Source organism: Phacochoerus africanus, chromosome 11 (assembly GCF_016906955.1).
Source record: "Phacochoerus africanus isolate WHEZ1 chromosome 11, ROS_Pafr_v1, whole genome shotgun sequence".
NCBI classification, from domain to species: domain Eukaryota; kingdom Metazoa; phylum Chordata; class Mammalia; order Artiodactyla; family Suidae; genus Phacochoerus; species Phacochoerus africanus.
Window position 1 is genome coordinate 125,004,265 of NC_062554.1, and position 24,411 is coordinate 125,028,675.

Consider the following 24,411-nt stretch of genomic DNA (forward strand, 5'->3'; position numbering starts at 1 on the left):
CTGTGACCTACACCACAACTCACAGCAACGCTGGATCCCTGACCCACTGAGTGAGGCCAGGGATCGAACCCACATCTTCGTGCTTACTAGTCAGATTTGTTTCTGCTGCGCCATGACGGGAAATCCCAGAAGTGGCCTTGTTATAAGTGGTAATTTCATCCTTAGCATCACTTGAACATATGTTCAGTAGATCATAGAGTCAAAGGGAGAGGCTCGGAGAGATGAAGCCCAGCTTTGGCACTGAGGCAGGCGAGTGACCCCTGAGACCGGAGCTCAGCATCCTCACAGCCCCTCCGGTGCTCTTTCCACTGCTCTCCTTGCCCCCCATCGCCACACCTCACTGCGGAAATCCAGCAGAAATTGTATCTTCCTGTATGGGACTTAGTGTTATGTTTCTGAGCGATACCTCTGTACAGTGATTGTTTGTGGAAGTGAAACTTTTCCCATCAAGAAAGCAGAAGCAAATATTCCTGTTTCTTTGCTGTTAATAGTGTATTGTCAGTTGTCGCGGCACCAAGTGAGTGTGGGTCCAGGAATGAGGATCTTGAGTTGCCAGCACTTGCTGGGTGATAGGAAGCCTGGGCTTTTCCAGAGTATCCTCATGTCACATGTGACATCTCTTTGTGTGTTATCTTTAACATGCACAATGAAATGTGAAATGGTGTTAACAGGAGCCCAAGGACACCAAAGCGGCAAGATGAGAAATCACTTTTAGGCTGTCTGTCTTCTCCCCCCAGTGGGCTGCTGTATTAACACTCATTATAGCGAAGCAGAACAGATGGGCAAACAGACTGATTAGTTATTTATATATATATATATTTTTTTCTTTGTGAAGCTTAGATGTTGGCTCTGTCTTCAATAAAAGAAAGGAGTTTTTAGATGTTGCCTTGTCTTGATTTTCCCTTTTTAATTAAAGGAGGAAAGGGGACACTTTGCTCCTGATCTATTAATAATGTGTATTATCCCTTTCTTAACTGCTGACTTCATAGCTCTCTGTGTACCCATTGCAGTTAGAATTCGATTTTTCTCCAGTCCTCTGAGCTGCATGTGGTGTCTTCATGTTCTTTCTGGCTTAGGATTTCGTTATGGAGTTTATCAGTTTTAATTCATTTTTTTAGAAGTGTCTTTCTTGACAAGGGAACTGTCTACAGTATTTTTGGCTTTTCCATCCCAAATGAAAAAGTCCATGACTAAATGGTGGAAAGGGAAATTATTCATAATATTATGTAAATAGAAATATTTCTCATAACTTTTTTCAAAAAAGGTCAAATACCTCTGATTTTTCTTAAAACAGATTTTGCATATTTCCCCTTCTCAATATAATTTTAGTGTATTTAAAAATTTTTTATTCACTTTTTTCTTTTCTTTTTGTGGCCATCCCCTTGGCTTATGGGAGTCCCCAGACTAGGGGTTGAATCAGAGCTGCAGCTACCAGCCTATGCCACAGGCATGGTAACACCAGATCCAGATGCATCTGCAAGCTACACTGCAGCTTGCAGTAACACCATGTCCTTAACACATTGAGTGAGGCCAGGGGTCAAACATGCATGTTTATGGAAACTGCATCTGGTCCTTAACCCACTGAGCCACAGTGGGAACTCCTTGTTTATTTTTATATGGCCACACTTGCAGCACATGGAAGTTTCCAGGTCAGGGATTGAATCTGTGTCCCAGCTATGACCTACACTGTGGCTGCAGCAATGCTGGATCATTTAACGCTGGATTCCCTGTACCTGATCTGGGGATTGAACCCATGCCTCTACAACAAGCTGAGAAGCTGCAGTCAGATTCTTTTTTTTTTTTTTTCTTCTTCTTCTTTTAATCTTTTTAGGGCTGCACTCGCTACATATGGAGGTTACCAGGCTAGGAGTCAAATCAGAGCTGTAGCCACTGGCCTATGCCACAGCCACAGCAATGCTGGATCCAAGCCATATCTGTAATCTACACCACAGGTTACAGCAATGCCAGATCCTTAACCCACTGAGTGAGGGCAGGGATCGAACCTGTGTCCTCATGGATACTAGTCAGATTTGTTTCTGCTGAGTCATGATGGGGACTCCTGCAGTCACATTCTTAACCCACTATGCCAAAGTGGGAACTCCAGCCTTCCTTCTCAATTTTGTAGAAGTAGATTTTGTGATGCAATTATGCTTTCAATTCAGAAAATTAAGGTAAAGAAGAAAAGCCATCTGTAATCCCACTTCTGAATATATATTAAAAGGAAGTGAAATTACCATGTTCATTGCAGCAATATTCACAATAGTCAAGGTATGGAAGCAACCCAAGTTTCCTTCAGTGGACCAAGAAAATGTGAGAAACACACACACACACACATTATTCAGCCTAATTTTGAAGGAAATCTTGCCATTCACACCTACATCCATGAACTTGGAAGGAATTACGCTGAGTGAACGAAGCCAGACAGAGAAAGACATATATGGCATGGTATCATACATAGACTCTTGAAATGAAAGAAGTCAGACTCACAGAAAGAGAGTAGCGTTGTGGTTGCCAGAGTCTGGGGGCACAGACTGGTAAAAGGGTAGAGACTTTCAGTTAGAAGATGAATGAGATCTAAGGTATGACATGGAGACTGCAGTTGTTCACCCCCTGTTGTATAATTGAAAGTTGCTAATAAGACAGTAAAACTTGTGTTCTCATTTAAAAAAAAGAAGGTAAATATATAAAGTGATAAATGTGTTCATTAACTTGGTGAGAATCCTTTCACATTGTACAGTATATTCAATCATTCTGTTGAATACTTTCGGTATATTGCAGTTTTTTTCAATTATACTTCAATATAGCTGAAAATAAAATAAAGAGAAAAAATCCACATTAAAAAAAAAAAAGAAAAGAAAAAAAGGCCATCATAATAGATCATGTTTTCTTAAAAGGGGCAAATGAATCACACATATGTAATATGCATAAAAACCTCATGGACTTACAGTGTCCTCATGTTAGAATGTGAAGTGTTCTGGAATAATAACTCCCCTAAGGAAACCTAAAATAGTACCAGGAGAGGAGGGATAAACGTGCATGGCTACAGACTATTTTAGTCCTTTTTAAAATTTTTGAACTGGATTTATAAATTCACTAATGTTGGAGTTCCCGTCGTGGTGCAGTGGTTAACAAATCCGACTAGGAACCATGAGGTTGTGGGTTTGATCCCTGGCCTTGCTCAGTGGGTTAAGGATCCGGCGTTGCCGTGAGATGTGGTATAGGTGGCAGATGCAGCTGGGATCCCACGTTGCTGTGGCTCTGGCGTACACTGGTGGCTGCAGCTCTGATTCGACCCCTAGCCTGGGAACCTCCATATGCCGTGGGTGCAGCCATATATATATATATATATTTTCACTAATGTATTTTATCGAAAGCAGGAAAAACATCCTATAAAGATGGTGCTCCATGAGGTCAGTGCCTGGCTTCTAACTCCACGGCACAGCTACTGTAGCCCCACAACCACTTGGGGAGATTTCTGCACAAAGCCATGGATTCATAATTGGACCCCTTGTTTTTGAGGTGCCTGGTGATCCTATCATCTAGATTATTTAGTTTTAAAAAAATCACCCTCAGTGGGACTTGGCATTAGACGATTCTGTGGGGCATCAAAGAGCTGGTTCAGTTTAATTCTCACACTGTGCTGTGTGCCTTCAGAAATAGCACGCTGTTAATGATAATATGTGAGAACGAGCCTCGGATCTGCTGGGTGCCGAGGTCTCTGCATGCTCATTTGCACCCTCGGCCTTACCTCGCTAAGCAGTGTGGTTTCAGGGAGATAAATGAAGAGAAGATGTGGGAGTTGGGAGAGAAGAGCCCTGCAAAACGAATGGAAAAACGGAAGCTTAAAAAGGCGTGCTCCGGTCTCGGCGAAGGGTAGTAGCATCTGAAGGGAAACTTCTTTGAGCAGATGCTGGTAGCGGTCATTAGGGACGCATTGCTGAAGGTCCCCTCTCTTTGAGGTCTCAGTTGGATTGAGGTTAAGTGAGCGAATGTTCCATAGAAATGAAAACTTGATGTTACATCAGGCTGTTAAAAAGATGCCACTCGGAGGTGTTTTAATGAGGTTTATTCAGCTGTGCCCAGGCCTCAAACCCAACCTTTCTTGACATTTCCGATCTCAAGGCTGAATCAGGGCTAGGGGGTGCCCCCCTAGCTCGCGCACGCCCCATGTCACCCTTTATTTAACAAGCAGTAGCTCTAGGCCTTTGTTGTCAAACTGGTCTTTCCAATGATCTTTCTCTGAGTGTTCATATTCTGTGGGGACGGGAGAGACTGTGTCTTGTTTCCCTCTAGACACCCAGTATCTACCAGACGTGTGTCTGTCACTTAGTAGAGTTCAGTAAATACCTCTTGATGAAATGAATGGATGACTGGACGGTTGTTTATGTGCAGAATCCAGATGACATAGTCACAGAACTTTCCCTGGTGATCCATGGTTTATTTTGAGAATCGGAGCTCTTCTGCCTCTCAGATAACTTCATGACTGTCTCCTTTAAAATAGGCAAATTATGTAAATATATTTCTGAGGAAGTTGTAAAACTTGAAAACCTCACTTTTAAAATTAAATCACTGCTATAAAATACATCATGTGTATGTTTCAAACCCAAAATCTTCACGTAATTGTGATTGGGAGAGAACTTACACTGAACGAGAGTGCTTTTTAAAAAATATAAGTAAGTGAAGACTTCCTGAGTCATCACTTGAATTGACTGTGTCTAATTAGAATCATGTTGAATCTGCTTGTTAACATGCCTAAATACAGCCGTCCTTTGAAAAGTTTTTTTTAATATGTTTTATTTTTGTTTGCCTGCTGCAGTGTGTTTGATTTTCGTGTGATTTCAGCCTTTTACATTCAAGTAAGATCTGTTGATACAAACACAACTTTTAAAACAGAAGAAACAGCACGCAGTGCTTTTCGGGAGAGCAGAGAATAATTCACATCTTAGACTCTTACATTAACTTCTTGGGTCGCTAGTGAGGCTGTCAACACAAAATAGGAATGAGCAACAGAAGAGAGAACTCCACAGAGAGAATTGTAAATCGCCTCTGGCTTCCTACTGTCCTTTGGGAATTTGTTAGGGTTTCCCAATCTCCTTCCTGTTTTTACTTTGTTGATTCTGAGGAGGTGGCAGCAGATGGGGAGGAGGAGGGGAGGTTTCCCCCTGTAACTCGAGGTTGCCCGCCTGTGTACCTGTGAGGTTGTTTTCCCACATTCCTTGGAATTCGTTCTGGGAGCCCACACCTGTCAATTACCTGGTGATGCTGCAGATGGGGAATGAGGGCCCACTGGGAGGCCAAAGCAGCAGCAGCAGCAACAACAACAATGCATAGCAGCTACCAGCTTAGAGGGGAGTTTTGTCCTTCTCACTCTGAACCTGAATCCTGGCTCCTATTCTTCTTAGCTCTTATTTCAGTATTGTTTCCTTAAAACCTGTAGGAGGTTGACAGAATGGATTTCAACACTACTAATGTAGTATCTCTCAAAGTGGGCTCAAATTTGGATCAAATGGACTTGCTTCTGACATTTTATAGTTCAAGTTGGATAAAGTTAGCAAGGCCTCTGCCAGGCCCTTCGCAAGTGTCAGCAGTGCGGTCCTCTTCCTGGCCACGCCCCCTCCTCAACCCCTCTGAACAGGTGCTTTTCCACATCTTTTTTTTTTTTTTTGTCTTTTTGCCATTTCTTGGGCCTCTCCCGCAGCATAAGGAGGTTCCCAGGCTAGGGGTTGAATCGGAGCTGTAGACACTGGCTTATGCCAGAGCCACAGCAATGCAGGATCCAAGCTGCATCTGCAACCTATACCACAGCTCTCGGCAACGCCGGATGGTCAACCCACTGAGCAAGGGCAGGGACCGAACCCGCAACCTCATGGTTCCTAGTCGGATTCGTTAACCACTGTGCCACGACGGGAACTCCCCTTTTCCACATCTTAAAGTCTCAGCCCAGGCAGTTCTTTACATCTGATGATGCTACTACCAAACTTTTAAGACCCTACAAAATACCACTTCCTCTTTTGATTCCTGCCTTTGCCCAGTCATAATTTAATTTGCTTTTTTGATTCTGCACTGTCACAGAGTCCTGTGAAAGGTTTGTCATGGCACTTACTACACTGTATTGTGTAGATTTTTAAAAAATATCAGGAGTTCCCGTCGTGGCGCAGTGGTTAACGAATCCGACTAGGAACCATGAGGTTGCGGGTTCGGTCCCTGCCCTTGCTCAGTGGGTTAAGGATCCGGCGTTGCCGTGAGCTGTGGTGTAGGTTGCAGATGCGGCTCGGATCCCACGTTGCTGTGGCTCTGGCATAGGCCGGTGGCTACAGCTCCGATTCGACCCCTAGCCTGGGAACCTCCATATGCCGTGGGAGCGGCCCAAGAAATAGCAACAACAACAACAACAACAAAAAAGACAAAAAAAAAATATCAGTACATCTCCCCATCAGGTCCAGGAGCTCTATGGACCATCGGTGGAAATACTGTGGTTTTGATAACATTGCTACTAAATATCATCAGAACCCTTGGTGTGTGTGTTCCATAGCGCTTTAAAAAGGGGAACATGTGTTAACACGAGGTTACTTAACAGTACAGAGAAACTGATATGCATTAACTAGGAAAAAAGTCTTCATGGTTTGTAAAACTTGAAACACTAACCCTAGACTTTCTGTAAATTTAACATAACCAGTGATAGAAAATAGTCTGAAGAACTGTATGAAGACATGGTAGTGTTATCGCTGTCAGGTCGGTATTGAAATCTGTATTTGCTTGGCTGGATTTAAAATCATTACCCCTGTTAGCTCAGTTCATTTATTAGATTGATTTGGAATTACCTTTTCGTGTTGACCTAATTTGAAACATCCCCTTTGGCAAGATTTGATGGGTTTCTACATCCATAGATAGTGTTGACACTTTAAGGAAGAGGGCATAGCGGCAGCAGTCTCGTTGAAAGAGGAAACTCGCATTTGGGGAGCCCTGTTCTTCAGAGTGAGAAACATCAAAATGTTTTCATAAAGGAGAGAAGAGAGAAGTGGGATGTGGGTGCTGATGAAGATTGAGAGGGTGACTTGCTGTCTCCTCTGCTCTGCCCTGGGTTTGGGAGGTGAGGGCTTAGCAGAGTGGGATGGACAGAGATGAAGGCGTGGGTAGATGTTTCGAAGTAAACATCTGTGAGACTGCAGTGGCTCGCAAAGGATGATGGAAAGTAAAATAAATAAAAATGAGCAAGTCGAGCATAGGAACCTTGGGCATTTGGGCAGTGACCTTGAGTGGAAAAGGAGAAGGTAAATTCACTCCCAAACTAGATTATCTCCTTGGTGGTTTATCCATAAATACTCTTTCAGCCTTTAGTAGAGGTCAGATAGAGGCACACAGGCTCTGGAAGAGGGAATCAACTGTCTTGTTTTCTCTTCATATTCCTACATCTGCTCAGTCCTTAAAATGTTCAATTGACAAAGCAGAAAATGGACAAAAGTACATTTAAGTCCTTGCCCTCTTCTCCTTCCCTTATCATCCCAAACAGTGTCACCGCAGGTAAAATAAAATATCAAGTCATTTGCAGAACCTATTGGAAGTAAATAAACCAGCCCATTTTTCAGCCCACCTTTTCCTGGCAAAATCTGAGGGGCCGGGAAGGACTGGCCTGCTGGGCAGGATGAGCACGATGGGGGACTTGGCCCAGCCTCTGGAACTCGGTGCATCTCATCAAAGTGCGTCCCTTCCTCTGAAGGTTTTTGAGATTCCAGAACAGTAGCAAACCTCTATGGCATTTCAGTTTGTGTGTGACAAGTTAGAATGCTCAAATATTTATTCGAGTAAATAAATAGATCTTCTCTGTCTTCTCGAAAAGTCCAGGCACGTGTGGTGCAGGGGGCGGACCTTCCGACCTTGCTTTCCAAGCAGGAGTCAGATGCATGTCCCCCCCTGCATTTCCTTCTTCGGCACCAGGTCACACCCATGGCTGGTGGGGTCGGGCCGGCATCAGGGCAGTGAGACCCCGAGACACGGCTTTGTGTCACCCATTCTGATCCATCTCTCTTCTTGCAGGTGCACACATCTTGACCGACTCAGCAAGCAGGTGGATTTTCTTTGTGTCTAAAGAAAAAGAAAATGTCCCTGTGTCTGTAGAGATGATTTGCAGTTCAGCCCGGCTGAAGCTGACCGAATGAGACTATGGGCTGTGCCTCCGCCAAGCATGTTGCCACTGTTCAAAATGAAGAGGAAGCCCAGAAAGGGAAGAACTACCAGAACGGAGATGTGTTTGGTGGTAAGTACCATTGAACTTTCTTTTCGGCCCATCCCTCTGGACCTTTCACTTTTGCAGGAGTGAATAATTGTAGCGATGATACTAAGTTACTCTGTGGTGGTGGCGGGAGGCGGGGGCGGAGTGCCAGTAAGAGGTGATGAGATGTGGTAAAAGTCAATGCAGATCTGTTACACTGGACACTTTTCATCGTCATTTATACCTAGAAGGTATATGCAGGAAGTAACATTTAAATCAAGCTTTATGAAGAACTAGTAGGACCTAAACAGGTGTGTGGGACAGTGACCAGAAGGCGTCCTGGTCCAGGGGAACTGTGGGACTGAACACATGGAGATCCAGAAGCAGGTGAGGATTTATAATGGAGGGAATGACATGTTCTTTGGAGTTTAAAATAGGTTTATAAGGAGTTACTCTTTATGTGACTTAGGAATTCTCGAATTCAAAAATACAATTACAATGAATTTAAATATCATCTTTTAGCCATTCTCTGATGATTCGTAGTGACTTGAGACTTATCTAGTACAGAAGTCACAAATACCAACCCATGGCCACATCTGTCTTACAAATATATTTTCTTTGCCCCCAGAGAAATTTCTTTTTTTAAATTTTATTTTCATTTTTTAAAGTTTTATTCAGGTATAGTTGATTTACAAGGTTGTGATAATTTCTGCTGTACAGCAGAGTGATTCAGTTGTGCGTGTACACACATCTATTCTCTTTCGGATTCTTCTCCCACATAGATGATCACAGGATAATGGGTAGAGTTCTCTGTGCTACCCAGCAGGTCCCTGCTGGCCAGTCATTCCATTTTCCTCAGTGTGCATGTGCCAGTCCCCAAACCCCAGTCCCCCCCCACATCCCCCCACCTGTCCCTTTCAGCAACCGTAAGTTTTTTAAAGTCCGTGAATCTGTTTCTGTTCTGCAAATAAGTCCATTTGTATCCTTTTTTAAGATTCCACACAGAAGCGATAGCATATGATGTTTGTCTTTCCCTGTCTGACTTCACTTAGTATGATAATCTCCAGGTCCATCCACGTTGCTACAGATGGCATTCACATTTTAAAATAAAAAAGAAAGGCAGCCTTTAAAAATCGGAATGTTTCACACCAACCCCCAACTTTCTTGAGACCTGGCAACACTGATTTTGCACTTGCCGCGGCGGTGGGTGGTGGTCGGGGGTGGGGGGCAGCGCGTGCTGGTTCAGTCCGACCGTGGCCTCCGTGAACGGGAAGCCTTCCCTGCGAATGCGCCTGGAGCCCTCTTCACTCACCAGCGTTCCCCGCCTGACCACGTACCGACTCTTCAGTGTGCCTCATCTTGAGTTTATCCTTGGGGAGATCAGTGACGATCCCGATGAAGGGTGGCTATGTCTTCATGCAAAATTCCAGTTCGTCTAGGCAGGTGAAGCCGTTTCTGCTGAATTACTAACCACTGTAATACCCCTGCCTTGACATTTGTGTGGGACCCTGATGCCCCAAAGCACCTCTTCACCTCTTATTCAGTAAAGAACCTCATTGGAATCGTGTTTACATGTAAACACCTCACGTTGCACTGTTCAGTCACTGCCAAGTAATGCTCCTGGGTTTGAATCTCTAGCTTTTTGATCTGCTCTTCTGGTTGCTTCAGGCCTCTGGGGGAGCGTTGGGAACTCGGGGGAAGGGATGATACTGTCTTACAAGTGGATTCATGTGACCACTTGTAAACAGAGGCGGATTTCATTTTGGTTTGTTTTAAGGAGATGTATTTGTTGCCTAGGACAAATTTGTTTCTGGTGGTCACTACCTATGTAGCATTGGGAACTGAGAAAAGAGTGACATCTGAGCAACTTAAGGAAACTAGAATCCAGGTCACTGAAACTACCACTTCTGGGAAAACAGCTAATTAAAACCAGAGCCATTGCTGTCATTCTCGGATACTTAACTTCTAAGAGGAGATAATCTGATGTAAGAAATTTAATTAAATTAATTGTGATAGTCTGTGCCATTATCATTTCTGTAATCAGAGTGACCATTTATGGAACCTCCACTGAAGGTCAAACACCGAGAAGCCCTAACATTCATTTTCCTGTGAAATTTTCACAGCAATCCTGTAAAATCTGTGCTATCCCAGTTTTACAGGTTTGGAAGCTAGAGCGCAGTGAGACGAACTGGGCCAAAGTTGCTCAGCAAGAGGTAGCTTCTAGACAGAATCAGCTGTCTCAGGCTCCAAAGGCCCCATTTCTTTTTTAGTGTTGTTTCTGGCTGCCCTGCTGTCTCCCATCCGTCACTCATTCTTTAATGCGAAAGAGTATTGACCGGCCAGCACACGATGTGTAAGACCCTTTGCTAAATGCCATGGAGGATGCAGAGGTGAAATAATAACGTAAATCTTGCTCTCCAGGACTTCATAAGAGGATGAGGAAGTGTTATGAGTCAGAATAAACCAAATACCAGAAGCAGAAAAGACATACACGTCATGATAAGAGTCAGAGGGATGGAGAGGCTGTCTTAAACGATGGAATCAGAGCAGACTTCTCACGGAGGTGATGGTGGAACCTGCTTTTAAAGGACTGGAGCATCTAAACCTGTCGGATGAAGGGTGTAGGGAAGAACTGGATGAGGAAAGGCAAGAGGTGACGGGACCTATATTTAAGAATTACAAGCAAACCAGTTTGCAGGGAATATAAAATATAAGTGAGAGGGAATTGGCTAGAAAAATGTTAGGATTAAATTATGGAGAACTTTGAATACCAAATTATAGTCTGTGGAAGGATAATCTTAGACTCATAAGAGCAAAAATTCAGTGACATTCAATATATTGTGTTTACATTTTGCTTGGCAACGAGACCATCTAACCATCCATTTGTAACTTTCAGAGCCAAGAAGGCGTCCTGGTCTGAAGTACCACGTGCAGTTTGCAAAAGTTAGCATCTAATAAAAGGAGCCGTGGATGAGTCAGCTATTGCAGGGTATTAGACAACCTCAGGATGTCGGTGCCATTCAACAACAAGCATGTCTTTCTTCATCATGAGTTGGTTAGTCAGCTGGAGTGGCTCTGCTCTGTGTCGCTCTCAGCTTCCTCTTGGGACCAGTGAGCCAAGGGAGACATGCTCTCCATTTGCCGAAGGGTAAAAGTGCGAGCTTTATACAGGATGCCTCTTAAGCTTGGGCTTAGACTTGCCCAGCTGGCACTGGCACCCACATTTTACTGGCCAAATCAAGTCATAAACAGGCTCAAAGACAAGGCACAGAGAAGTCCATGTGACCACAGTGCGTTTGTGGCAAAGATGTGGATGTAGAGAAGGGTCAAGAATTGGGGCTTAAAAAAAGGACTTCCCATCGTGGCTCAGCAGTAATGAACCTGACTAGTATCCCTGGGGATGCAGATTTGATCCCTGGCCTCACTGCCATGGCTTAAGGATCCGGCGTTTCTGTGAGCTGTGGGGTAGGTCACAGATGTGGCTCGGATCTGGCGTGGCTGTGGCTGTGGCTGGCAGCTTTAGCTCCTATTCGACCCCTAGCCTGGGAACTTCCATATGCTGAGGGTGCAGCCCTAAAAAAGAAGAAAAAAAAAAAAGAATTGGGGCTAATAATTCAGTTTACCCCAAGGCTGCCCAGTCATTGCTGTCAGTGTGCCTCCATGTAATTCCTGCCAAAAAATGCACACACAGCCTCTGTCTGCCAGCTTCTCTTCACCCTCCCCGTACTTACACTGAAGTTTTATTCACTCTAGCATTCGGCATCTTATTACACTTTCTGGCACCAGCACCTGCAGGTGTGTGGCCTGGTGTTAGATAAAGCAGGCCTATGGCGAGGCAGAGAGCTTCACGTCAGTCAAGGGGGACAGGTTATCTAGTCACATGGAATTCCGGGAGTAGAATCGTCAGATTCCAGTGTGAACATCGGGGCCAGTATCCTCGAGGTGACTGAGGGCTAGAGTTTGAACTCGCCAAGAGAAGGTTGTGTCTGTGTCTCCACTTGAGTCGGTTGACAAGCAGACGTCTGCAAAATCCCGGTAGAATCACAGATGGTCACAGATGAAAGGTGGATCTGGCTCACTTTTAGCCATTTGGTATCTTGTCACCCATTGTTTGTGGTCATCTCTTACCACGTAGCCAAGGACCCCAAACTGAGCAACACTGATTGTCATTTCTCCTGATTCTGTGTGGTGGCTGGGTTCCTCTGCTGTCTTTCGCCTGGGCTCAGGTGCACGGCTGCATTCAGCTGGGAGCTCAGCTGGGCTTGACTGACCACGGTGGCTTCAGGCCTCTCTTCCACTGGGGTAGTCAGACTTTTCACATGGTGGTTAGCTTCCGAGAGAGGAAGTTGGAGCTCCCAGGCCTCTTAAGATGGGCTTCCTTGAAAGTCCTAGAGTGTCGCTTGTGCTGCATTCTGTTGAGCAGAGCAGGTCACAAGACCAGTGCAGAGTCAAGAGGGCGCCAAGGCTTTCCATCCCTCTGGGGCGTCTGTGCCTCTAGGGAGGGAGGGATTGTTGGGACTCATCTTTGGCGACTGGTTACCACACCCGTGGACCGAGGCAAGGAGAACTCATAACTGGATTCTGTTCCAACCCGAACAGTTCTATTCTGTTTGCTAAATCACACCCGTGTTTTCCATCTTATAAAGTGGCCTCATTCACTTTTTAAAAGCTCAGTGTTTTTAAATGTTTGAAAAATGTTGTCACCACATGTTGTTAAAAGAGTTGACAGTGTCTGTGAAAGGCGGCATATTTGGGGGACGGCTCTCGAGGATGTGTCTCCTGAGTGTGTGTGTATGTACACATTTCGATCCTTTTCCTAAAAGCGTTCATTTCATCGCTTCTCAGGAAATGCTGGGGAGCGTTGATAAGCAGTGTGTTTTTACAAATAGTAATTTCTGTTTATGTGAAGCCTTTTGGTCTCTGTGACATTTTGGTTATTTAGGAGCCGGACACCATGCCACATGTGTGGGGCAGAATTTCTATCGAACGTCCCACCATGGAGGATTAAGTGACACACGAGAACCTTGCTTCGTAGATTTCATAGACCTCAGGACATCACTGAGGAGGAACTTTATCACTGCCATCTACCTAATGACTTTCTTTCGCTTTAAATATGGAAGCATAAAAATTTCAGATCTAAAGTCGTGTCTCAATACTGTGGCCCTTTCAAAAGTCAAGTCCAGGCCGGAAAGCTTCATCTCACAATTGGGATTTTCCTTCCCTCCGTGGCCAGAGCAGATGTGAAAAGTGGTCAGCAGATCTGCTGAGGTCATGCAGAGGACAGCTGAGCCGAGTGCCAAGACCAGCTTGCATAAAATAAGTGACCAACAGGCTCAAGTTATCAGGAACTAGTTAAGCAAGTTCCAAGGAAAGCCAAGTGCTTGTTGGATTTCTTTCAACAAGTCATTCACTTAAACTATTAAAGTAGGTGCACAGAACAGATTCAGGCCTTATTAGGGAAATTAACATGTCAGACCCTGAGATCATTCTCTCTTCTGCAGCCCACCCCCAACAGGGAAGACTCCGGAGTTATATTGACTTTCCTATTTGCATGAAGGTCGCCATCATTCTTCCCATAATGTAGGCTTTAATCTTGAAAAGGCTTTAAGCTTGAGGCCTTTGTCTCTTCCAGCTCCCAGATCTGTGAGTCTCATTCTCCCCCACCATCGCCATTGTTCATTGTTTAGGTAGTTACAGCCCGTAACCCAGACTAGCGCATGGTCCTCTGAACGGATGCTCCATTAGCCCTGCTGTTGTGTATTTGCAACTCTACTTTTGGTGGGCTTTTAACTCTCCTTTTTTTTTTTTTCTTTTTTCACCATTGTCAGACTGTTGCAGTTTTGTTTTGTTTTTAAAGTACTCCTCTGTCTGTGTTAATGCCCCTGCTCCAGAACTTTCTGTTGCACCCCGTTCTTACTAAAATCTTAAATCAGTGGTGAACAAGAGCTACCTGGGGAGATAGGTCTTATTCACCCCGGCAGCCTTGTTGCATACTCTGACCCTCACGTTCCCTGTTCTTCGGCCGGATGGGACAGCTCATCTGTGACCTCTTTGCACATCTCTGTCCTCCTGGTCAGGTATATCATGGTCTCTGCTTGGAGTGGACCCTTTCTCCTTCTTTCTTCATCTCTTTAAATCCTGCGCTTTTTCCAAACTTGGCGTGAAGCTTTTCTGATACCTTCGGAAAGTACCTCTTTCCTGTCATCCCAGAATGTTTTTACATCCTTACACATTTGGAGTTTTTGCTCATGTGTGTCCTGTCTCTTATGAGCTGGTCAGTCCCCCCCACCGAAGGCGGGGACTGTGTGATCTTCAGAGGACACAGGTCCTTGAGAGGACACAGGTTCCAGAATGCCAGGAGCTGGAGACAGAGAGATTGTGTAGGAACTAGGCTGGACCCTGACTATGCCAGCTACTTGATGAGGTGGCCTTGGTTAAGAACCAAAGGAGCCTGACGTTTATAAATATTCCCTTAAGTGGAAGTACTTGATTATCGTAGTAAGTTCTTCTGAGGTGGTGGTGTAGGATTTACCGTGAAAGAATAGCAGTAAAGCAAGAATTTGGCTGCTTTCCTTCACTTGGGCTCTGTATTACCCTGTGGCTTCAGTGTTGATCTGATTCTTAGCTTCATAAATTGAGAATATATTGCAGAGGTGTGTGTATGTGTGTGCGTGAGAGAGAGAGACAGAGATGGTTTTATGCTAACTATATACATATTGTCGGGACCAACTTCATGGGTTATGGTGAAGATTAGATGAGGAAATACATAAGCTTTATTTAAAAATTCAAAGCATTTGGAAGCAAAGTAATAATTCACTGTTTCTTCCTGTAACAATTTCTGGTTGTAGAAAATGAAGATTAATTAAAGAATAATTCATTGGTGTTTGTGTTTGTGAGACAGTAAGAGAGGGAATATGTTTAAACCTGTGCTGTCCAGTACAGCAGTCCTTGGCCACATGTGACTGTTAAGCATGTGAACTAAGGCTAGTCCTAACTGAGATATGCTGTAAATGTGACTTACACAGGAGATTTTTTAGGACTTAGTATGAAAAAAAAAGTATGAAATAGCTCACTAATTTTCTATTGATTGCATGTTGAAATGATAATATTTTGGATATACTCTGTTAAATTATATATATTTTTTTCCTACACCACAGCCACAGCAATGCAGGATCCAAGCCCCATCTGGGACCTACACCACAGCTCACGGCAACGCCAGATCCTTAACCCGGTGAGCGACACCAGGGATCGAACCCATGTCCTCTTGGATTCTAGTCGGGTTCATTACCGCTGAGCCACAACAGGAATTCCCTCACTCATCTTGACTTACATTTTTTTCAGCTCTTATAACTGTGATCCAAGTCTGTCATACACTCATCAAACACCTCTGCCCTTAAGGTCGTCCTTCACCAACTCACTGAAGGAAAAAAAAAAAAACATGGAGAGGGATGATGTCTTCTCTGACTTTTGGGCAACAGCGTCAGAAGTTAATAGATGCTTCCACAGGTCAGCAGGAAAGCTGCAGGAGAAGGCAGCTAACAATTCCCAATTCCCACGGAGAGGTGAACAGGTTAGAGTTGCTCCTTCTGGTCCTGTGGGCTGGCTCCCAGTCTCTGCCTCTCTGGCTGTCCCCTGTCCCCCGCCCGAGGGTACCTTCTCACCTCGAGAGCCAAGCAGACGCAGAGGGCCACTGCCTCAGCCCAACCCTTTTCTCTTTGATTCAATAATAAACAAACTCCAAAACTGAAACTTGCAAGGGAAAGAAACTGTAAACACCAACATTACCTTTTAGTGACTTCAGCCACCATCCAAGAGAAGCAGAGTCTGAGTTACGTAAGTACTTTAAGTATCCCCAGCAGCCACATTAAGTAGAAAAGGCACTGGTGAAATTCATTTTAATAACATATTTTGGAGTTCCCATGGTGGCTCCAGCAGTAATGAACCCGACTAGTATCCATGAAGATATGGGTTCGATCCCTGGACTTGCTTGGGGGTTAATGATTCGGTGTTGCTCTGAGCTGGAGTGTAGGTCACAGACACGGCTCGGATTCCAAGTTGCTGTGGCTGTGGCTGACGGCTGCAGCTCTGATTTGACCCCTATCCCAGGTATTTTCATATGCTGCAAGTGCATCCCTAAAGAGACCAAAAAAAAAAAAAAAAAAGAGTGAGGAACCTGGCCCTGGGTTTAGTCTGTGAAGATTCCACAATGTCTCAAGCTGAGCCTCAGAAAGGCCTCAGTGGCTTTAAGTGCCCACGGGGCTCATGAAATCATAGAAGCCAGCCCACCCTGGCTCACACTTCCGCCTCACACTTCCAAAGTGAAGGTGCTCAGGCCAGGGTCTGACTCAGAGAAGGTCTCAGAAACATCTTGGTTTCATTTTCTGCTTTTATAGTTCCTGCCAGTCTGATAGGTGCTTCTTACTGTGACAGGAGAGAGAGAACAGGCCCAGACCCTGGGCATGTAAGAGAGTCATGGCCCTGCCCTCCCACCAGCCAGATCTGTTCCCGCTTCCCCGCTTCCCACATTGTCTTTGAAAAGGAGCCTTGAGTTGCCTTGTCTACATTATGGAGATGCCAGTGGCATCCACTGCTCAGCACTGCATGGAGGACCAGACGTTAGCAGTGTTAGCAGCAGGGGGCACCTACGTACGGCAAGGTCAGGGGCGAGGAGCAGTCAAGCATTCCTGGTAAATAGGGCTCTGCTGACCCATCCTCTTCACTTTTGCCCCTCATCCATCTCGAAACAGACCACACTGGAAAGCCACGGGAGGCCGCATTTAATCTAGCCAAGGGGGAATCAGTCTGAATTTCTGTTTGGAAAAATTTTCTGTGCCAGAAAGTCACGAAATGCGCTATACTTTGTATGTTTCAAAAAAAAAAAAAAAGAGGAAAATCCAAGTTCTATTTTCTTTCCCTTGCCAACGGTATCAGGAGCCTGTTCTTTTAATATTAGAGACAGAGATAAGCGGGAGAGTAGGACCCTTTGTCACTTATTGCTCCAACGCAGCCTGATTGCAAGATGAGGGAGCCTGCAAGTTCTCAGATGCCATTGGCGGGAAGTGCTGGCAGGGCCCTTGGTGGTGTCCTTTGGGTTGTCAGTCTCAGGGTTTCCCTCCGTTGCTCCCTTGCCCTTCCAGGTGCCCAGTCTTCTCTGTAGCTGCCTGGAACCCTTCCTCAGGCAGAAAAAAAGACTGAATTTGCCCCTGGAGCAGGCAGCAGAGATGCTGCTGGGAGCCTCGCCTCCCAGCCTTTGGGTACCATCCAGCAAAAGGCACAGAGGACTGGAGCTGTGGGCAAGGCTTGGTCTCTACCGAGGGAAGTTCTGAAAAAGTGACTCAGCCAACAAGAGAGAAGGCGGGAGGGTTTCTGTACTCATGGCATTCTCCTCAGGGTTATTTTCTCCTGAGTGATGTCACAGAATTCAGAAATTCAAAACCAGGGCTTCTTCCTGGAATCCTGGCTGATGTGGCTAAAAGGGACTTGTTTTGCCATCAGCACCTGCCTGGTAGCACTTAGCTAGCAACGGCCACCTGGCAGTGCACACCTGACCTTACCTGTCCAGGGTTTGGATCTCTTTTAGGCCCCGGCTGTCTCTGCAGAGCTATGCAGCACCTTCCTTTTGCACCTGGAGCCTTTAAACTGTGCCTGTTTCCTTTGTCCCTGAATTGTTGCTCGGCATCGAAAGCACAGCTATGTGAGTCACACTTTACAGTTTATAAGGCCTTTTCACAAGCCACTATTGCTGTAATCCCCACTTGGTACGAAAGGAAGCTGAAGGTAGGAGTTCACTTAACTAAAGAAGTGGGACTGTGGTTAGAACTGAGGATGCAGACTCATGGCAAAGGGTGAGTCCCCTCTCAGGAGAAAGGGATCTGCCTGTCATTAAATCCGAGCCCACTTTTGCTCAAGAGTCTTTGTGAAATAATTGTTAACTGGCCGCTTGAACCTCAGCTTTTATATCAGGATGTCCGGAGACTCTGCTGTGGTAATTAGGACCATTTTCACTGTCTTGGTAATGCATCCTCCTGGTAAATGCACAGGCCTGAAGTCTGGCTAATTGGTTTCCAAGCCTGGCTCAGCTACTCACTGACATGTAGTCTTGGCAAATGACTGAGGCTCTCCTTGCCTCAGTTTCCCCATCTGCATAGTGTGGGGAATACTAGCACTTACCTGCCTTCAGAGAACTTAAGTGTCTCAATGTATGGAAAGGCCTTAGACTGGGACTTGCCACATGATGTGCCCTGGGTGAAGCCCATTTAGTGTCCTCATTGTCTGAGCAGCCTCAGTTTCCCTTGACTCTGCTGGGGGAAAAGCACACCCCGTTTACCGCAGGTGTGTCATTCTCCAAACTTTAAAAGTTTATTGATTGTCCACATAATACGTAGTTCTTTTATTTTGTAGTTTAGAATATTTGCGTTGCTGTGACTTTTTCTTTTGTGAGTGTATGTGTGTGTGTGTGTGCGTCTTTAAATCAAAAAAGTAAAGTATATGTATGGTTTAAGAGTGGTGAATATGGTATTATACCTTATTTCTCTTAAAGTGTGGTATAATAAATAATCCCGCCATAGAAGTTAGCGCATATATTTTTATTTATCAAACATAAGTCTGTGTGTGTGTGTTGTGTTTGTGTGTGTGGTGTGGTCCAGCCTTTTCCTCCTCTTGGGTTTCTCTGGTACAGGGAGGATATTTATAGAAGGAAGGACATTTCTTTGTGAAGCACTAAGGAGAAGCTCAGGCAACAGACAGATTATAATAGGGTAAATACAATAAATACAAAATAGGATAAATACAACTGAAATAAAAAGATGCACACATGAGATACTAGTTCAATTCATGATTTTTTTCTTTATTTATATTCAATTCTATATTCTTCTTTAAAATATGAATTAGGAGCTCCCATTGTGGCTCAGCAGGTTAAGAACGTGACTAGTATCCATGAGAATGCAGGGTCAATCCCTGGCCTCACTCAGTGCGTTAAGGATCTGGCACTGTTATGCCTGTGGCTCTGGTGCAGGCCCGAACCCCTAGGCTGGGAACTTCCATATGCCGCAGATACAGCCCTAAAAAACAAAAATTAAAAAATAAGAAATTAAATATGAATCATTTTATGGAACTTTATAAACTTCTTATATTCATAAATATAACATTAAAAATTGAATATCCCAGCTTATCACTTCATAATAGAGTTTGTCAGATGAATCTGAAGATGGAACTGGAAAATACGGAACCAGAAAAGTACTGTAAAAAATACGGGTTAGTGTTTCATAATCATAGGTTGCAAAATGTCTTCTTCATAATGCCACTAAACCCAAAGCCGTAAAAGAAAAAGTTGACTGCATAAAAATTTTAAATCTGCGTGGCAACACACAAACCACCATGAACTATGCCAAATATCAAAGTGAGTGAGAACAAATTTGCAACAAAAACAGTGTTACAATAATTACTATAAAAAGACTTAAAGTCTGTAAAGAAAGGACTAACACTGCAGTTGAAAAATGGAGACGTTTGTGACCAGGTAGCTGAAAAGAAAAAAAATACAAAAGGCCAGTAAACATACAGAAAGATTTTCAACTTTTTAGTAATGAAATAAACCACACTCAAGTAACAAACAAAATATTTTTCACAACTCAAGTTGACTGGAACGGGCATCTATCTCATGCTGTAACTGGGTATGTCAAACCAGGATGATTTTGGGGGGGACCAAATGGTAATATATACTACATAAAATTTAAGTGGGCATGACCTTTGCCCCAGCAGCCCCACTTCTAGGAATTTATCCTAAGATGACTGGACAAGCATGCGAACAGGATACTCAGGGGTGTTTCTCATTGATGAGCCATATGTCAGATATGGCCATTAAAGATTAAGGTACTCTATTGAGATGGAAAGAGATCTACAGCATGTGGTAAAGGGTTTTACACAATTATTTGATTTATAAATTTTCTTTGTTTAAAAAGTATAAAATTTGGAGTTCCTATCATGGTGCAGTGGAAACCAATCTGACTAGGAACCATGAGGTTGCGGGTTCGATCCCTGGCCTCGCTCAATGGGTTAAGGATCCGGCGTTGCCGTGAGCTGTGATGTAGGTCACAGACACAGCTCGGATCCCACGTTGCTGTGGCTGTGGTGTAGGCCAGCGGCTATATCTCTGATTAGACCCCTAGCCTGGGAACCTCCATATGCCATGGGTGCAGCCCTAAAAAACAAAAAGGCAAAATAAAATAAGAAGTATAAAATTTTGTGCAGGTACATAAAAGAAATGCTTGGAAGGCTGTTCACCAAAACATTGACAAAGGCAAGCTCTCTGTTGTGGAGTTTCAAGTGATTCTTAATTTCTTTTTGTGTGCTTTTCTGTATGATGTAAATCTTTTATGATTTATGTTTATCATTCAGTACAGCTCTTTATTTTGATAAATATAATTTCATGTTTCCATTTTCTGAAAGCCTTCATTTGTGCTTTTAGGGTAATATGAAATCTATCCCAGAGGAGAAAGGTAGCTCTGGGAGTGGCCCCAAGGCAACAGGGATTCTACTGATAGGCTCGTTTGTCCAGGCGGAGAAATGGAGTCTCATCAGTGGTGCCTGTTGGTTTCATTTAAAACCTAGCAGTTCAGGCAGTCTATGAAGCACTTCCTCTCTCACCGGCTTAGGCGCGTTGTGCTGGCCCCTGATGCTAGGAGGAAGGATTAAACCTGGTCCCTGCCTTTCAGAACTGATAATGGTGCACCTGATACTGGGCATGTCAACAACAACAGCAAAAGTCAGTATTGAATGATGATGATGCAGAAGGGCCTCTTATCTTAGGAGTAGGAGAAGGCTCTTAAAGAGGTTGATTAAGGCATCAGCTGAGTCTTACAAGGTGAAAAAACGGACAGGTACAGAGGTGGGGCAGGAGCTTTAGGCTGAGAGACAGTACAAAGGCTCAGAGGTACGTTATGCATCAGGTATGTCAAAGGGAGACCGGGGAAATAACTTCAGAAAATCTCAGATGGGGCAAATATCTTAAATATTTGGAAATCCTACAGTGTAATTTTTTTTTTCCCAGAACACCAAAAAGGCCACGCAGACGGTGTAGGAAACATACTTGTTACCTGGAAATCGGCTGAGCATTTAGAAAGCACTGGATTAGGAGTCCAAAAGATGTGACGCTCATTCCTTAAAGTGTTTAAATGGTCAGCCCGCCTTAAGTTAGATCATTAGAGACCTTAGAATTCTAATGCCGGTACCTGGCCTTGCATATGTATTGAGACTCTATCATCATAGAAGCTCATGGAACCAGCCAAGACAGAGCAGGATGGTGTGATGTTCGTCCCACGTGGGAGTCAGAACAGGACAGTTATTTATTTTTGCACACTGGTGGTGTCTCTCTGTATGCATCGTATGTCACATGTAGATTCTTCACCTCTGCTGAAGTAAGCAGTACAAAACCAGGGCAATAGTTACTGCCTTGAAAGGCCTGTGGGAAGTTGTTGCGGCAGGGGAGCCCTGAGTCTATGCCCCAGATCTTAGAGGGGAGATTTGGGGCACAGTGGGAGGTAGCAATGAATGGCTTGGTCCATCCCCGTACATTCACCCACCAGGCCTTCCTGAGCGTTTAGCTGTGAAATATTTCCAGTTGAGTAGCTCGAGATCATAAATTGGTGTCACAGTTTAATTGTGTTTCTGATAACACATTCCAAACAGTGAGGAAAATTGCCTCATCCAATTAAGGCCTCTAAGGTAATAATCCTCATTCAGTAGTTGTTGATTGGCCAGTTATAAGGTTAGTTATAAGGTTCCAGTTGAATTAGTGTTTATAAACAGGCCCTGTGTGCTCCTGGGTGGTGGAGACACAAGAAACAAAACCAAGGTAACCTGCTCGCAAAAGAGTTTACCTTATTTTAGAAGAGACACCATTGATGCATAGGAAATATTCAGCAAGAAAGAGAAACTTGAAAACATGTAACTTAGTGCTACATTGCCTGTCTGTGGGCACAGAAAGTCCTAGAGTACCAGGGGTAATGGGAAAAATTAATGTAGGCCTGCTCTAGGGATAGAGAGAAGAGTGAAGGAGTTCATGGCTCAGTGGAAACGAATCCAACTAGGATCCATGAGGTTGCAGGTTCGATCCCTGGCCTTGCTCAGTGGGTTAAGGATCCAGTGTTGCTGTGAGCTGTGGTGTACGTCACAGATGCGACTTGGATCTGGCATTGCTGTGGCTCTGGTGTAGGCCAGCAGCTGTAGCTCTGATTAGACTCCTAGCCTGGGAACCTCCATGTGCCGCAGGTGCGGCCCTAAAAAGACAAAAAAAGACAAAAAAGTCCAAAAAAAAAGAAGAGTGAAATGTCATGAGAAAGAAAAGCATTTCCTTCTTAGAGAAAAATGTAGCCTGTCTTCAGGTAGTCGTTATTATTCTACAGTCGTTGACTCTGAGTTCTTTGAAGGTAATGCTTAAAATTTAATCACACACCACTCTTGCCTAATGTAACATAGTGCCCAACATGTAAGTTATTCAATAATAATGAACTGGTATTAATGATAGCTATTATTTACTGGGGGCTGTTATGCCCACTTATGGGTGAGACTGTGAGAAGTAACTTCTCTAAGTTTACACAGGTTAATATGTTAACTTAGGGAACTCGGCTGTGTCTGGTTTCAGAAGTTAAGTGAACAATTGTGTGCTTATTTTTTGTTGTTGTTTTTCATTTTTTGGTTGCACCTGCGGCATGCAGAAGTTCCTGGGCCAGGGCTTGAACTTGCAACACAACCGTGAGCTGACCAAACCAGTGACCATGCCAGATCCTTAACCCACCTTGCCACCCAGGAAACTCCACAATGTGCAGTTTCTCTCTTCCAGGAACTTTCAATCTAATGGAAGAATAAAGCCGTGGATCACCTCCCTCTTCCTTTTTCAGCCAGGCTGTCCATTCATCAGGCACTGTTGACTGAGCCCTGATACACATGAGGCCCTTTGGCTCTGGTCTTCACCCTAGCATCTGATGGTGTGCCTCTGGCCCATCTCTCTGTGCCATCTTCACTGCCACAAATCATCTCACAACTGAACTTGAGGGCTCCAAAGGAGGAATACACAGGTGTAATGGGCCGTGTTTTACACTGAGTCTCTTTTGGTTGTTTTTGGCCCCAGTTCACTGCGTCCTGATAGGAAAACACCCTCTCCTGTTGTACTCTGTCTCTGAGCCAGCTCCTCTTGACTAGGTCGGGGAAACTTAGAGTCGAGCCCAAGGAAGATCGAGGCCACCTCTTTCAGGGACTGGGAACTCACCTGCATGTCCGGCTCTGTCTGGCTTTGCAGGCCCTGGACCAAATGAAAACCTAAGCGTATCAAATAATCTCAACCTCTCTAGACTTTGGGGATAGGAAGACAACAGAGGTTACCGTAGTTGATGCCTCATTTCCTTGTTTGGGAATTTCTGTTTGTTCATTTCATTGTTTTAAAACGCTCAGATGGTTAAATGGGAAAAAACTGGTCATGAAACTCGTATATATAGCATGTCATTTATCAAATGACTGTACACATTTAGTGTATATGTGCATGGACTGAAACAGGCCTCTAGGTGTTTACCAGGAAAGGTGAGTAATGACTATCTCTGGGCAATACTTGGTGCTTCCCGACAGTTGCAAATAACTACATCTTTTTTCTAAAGGAAGTTTTTTTAAAAAAATTAAATGTTTTCCCCCAAAACACACTATGATGAACATTACTCTTAGAAGATGAATGTGCAGTTTGTGAAAGGGAGAATAACCTAGAAAACTTTCTTTTTTTTTTGTCTTTTTTGTTGTTGTTGTTGTTGTTGCTATTTCTTGGGCCGCTCCCACGGCATATGGAGGTTCCCAGGCTAGGGGTTGAATCTGAGCTGTAGCCACCGGCCTACGCCAGAGCCACAGCAACGCGGGATCCGAGCCGTGTCTGCAACCTACACCACAGCCCACGGCAACGCCGGATCGTTAACCCACTGAGCAAGGGCAGGGACCAAACCCTCAACCTCATGGTTCCTAGTCGGATTCGTTAACCACTGCGCCACGACGGGAACTCCCTAGAAAACTTTCTAAAAGGAGTTTGTTTATGTAGTAGTTTTTAATGTGCCAGACATTATTTGAAGTATTTTGGAGTTCCCTGGTAGCCTGGTGGTTAAGGATTGTGAGTTGTCACTGCTGTGGCTCAGTCAAGTTCAATTCCTGGCCCAGGAACATTTGCATGCTGT

At 44.3% G+C, this 24,411-nt stretch overlaps 1 protein-coding gene across 3 annotated transcripts in view; it reads left to right on the plus strand.

Annotated features, from left to right (window-relative positions):
- C11H1orf21 (chromosome 11 C1orf21 homolog) overlaps nucleotides 1-24,411 on the plus strand; it is a 232,500-nt gene that overhangs the window by 79,937 nt on the left and 128,152 nt on the right. For all 3 annotated transcript variants that reach the window (XM_047751876.1, XM_047751877.1, XM_047751878.1), the window contains exon 2: nucleotides 8,035-8,254. In XM_047751876.1, the coding sequence (XP_047607832.1) occupies nucleotides 8,161-8,254 (94 nt within the window). In that variant the 5' untranslated portion in view covers nucleotides 8,035-8,160. The remainder of the gene's footprint in view (nucleotides 1-8,034; nucleotides 8,255-24,411) is intronic.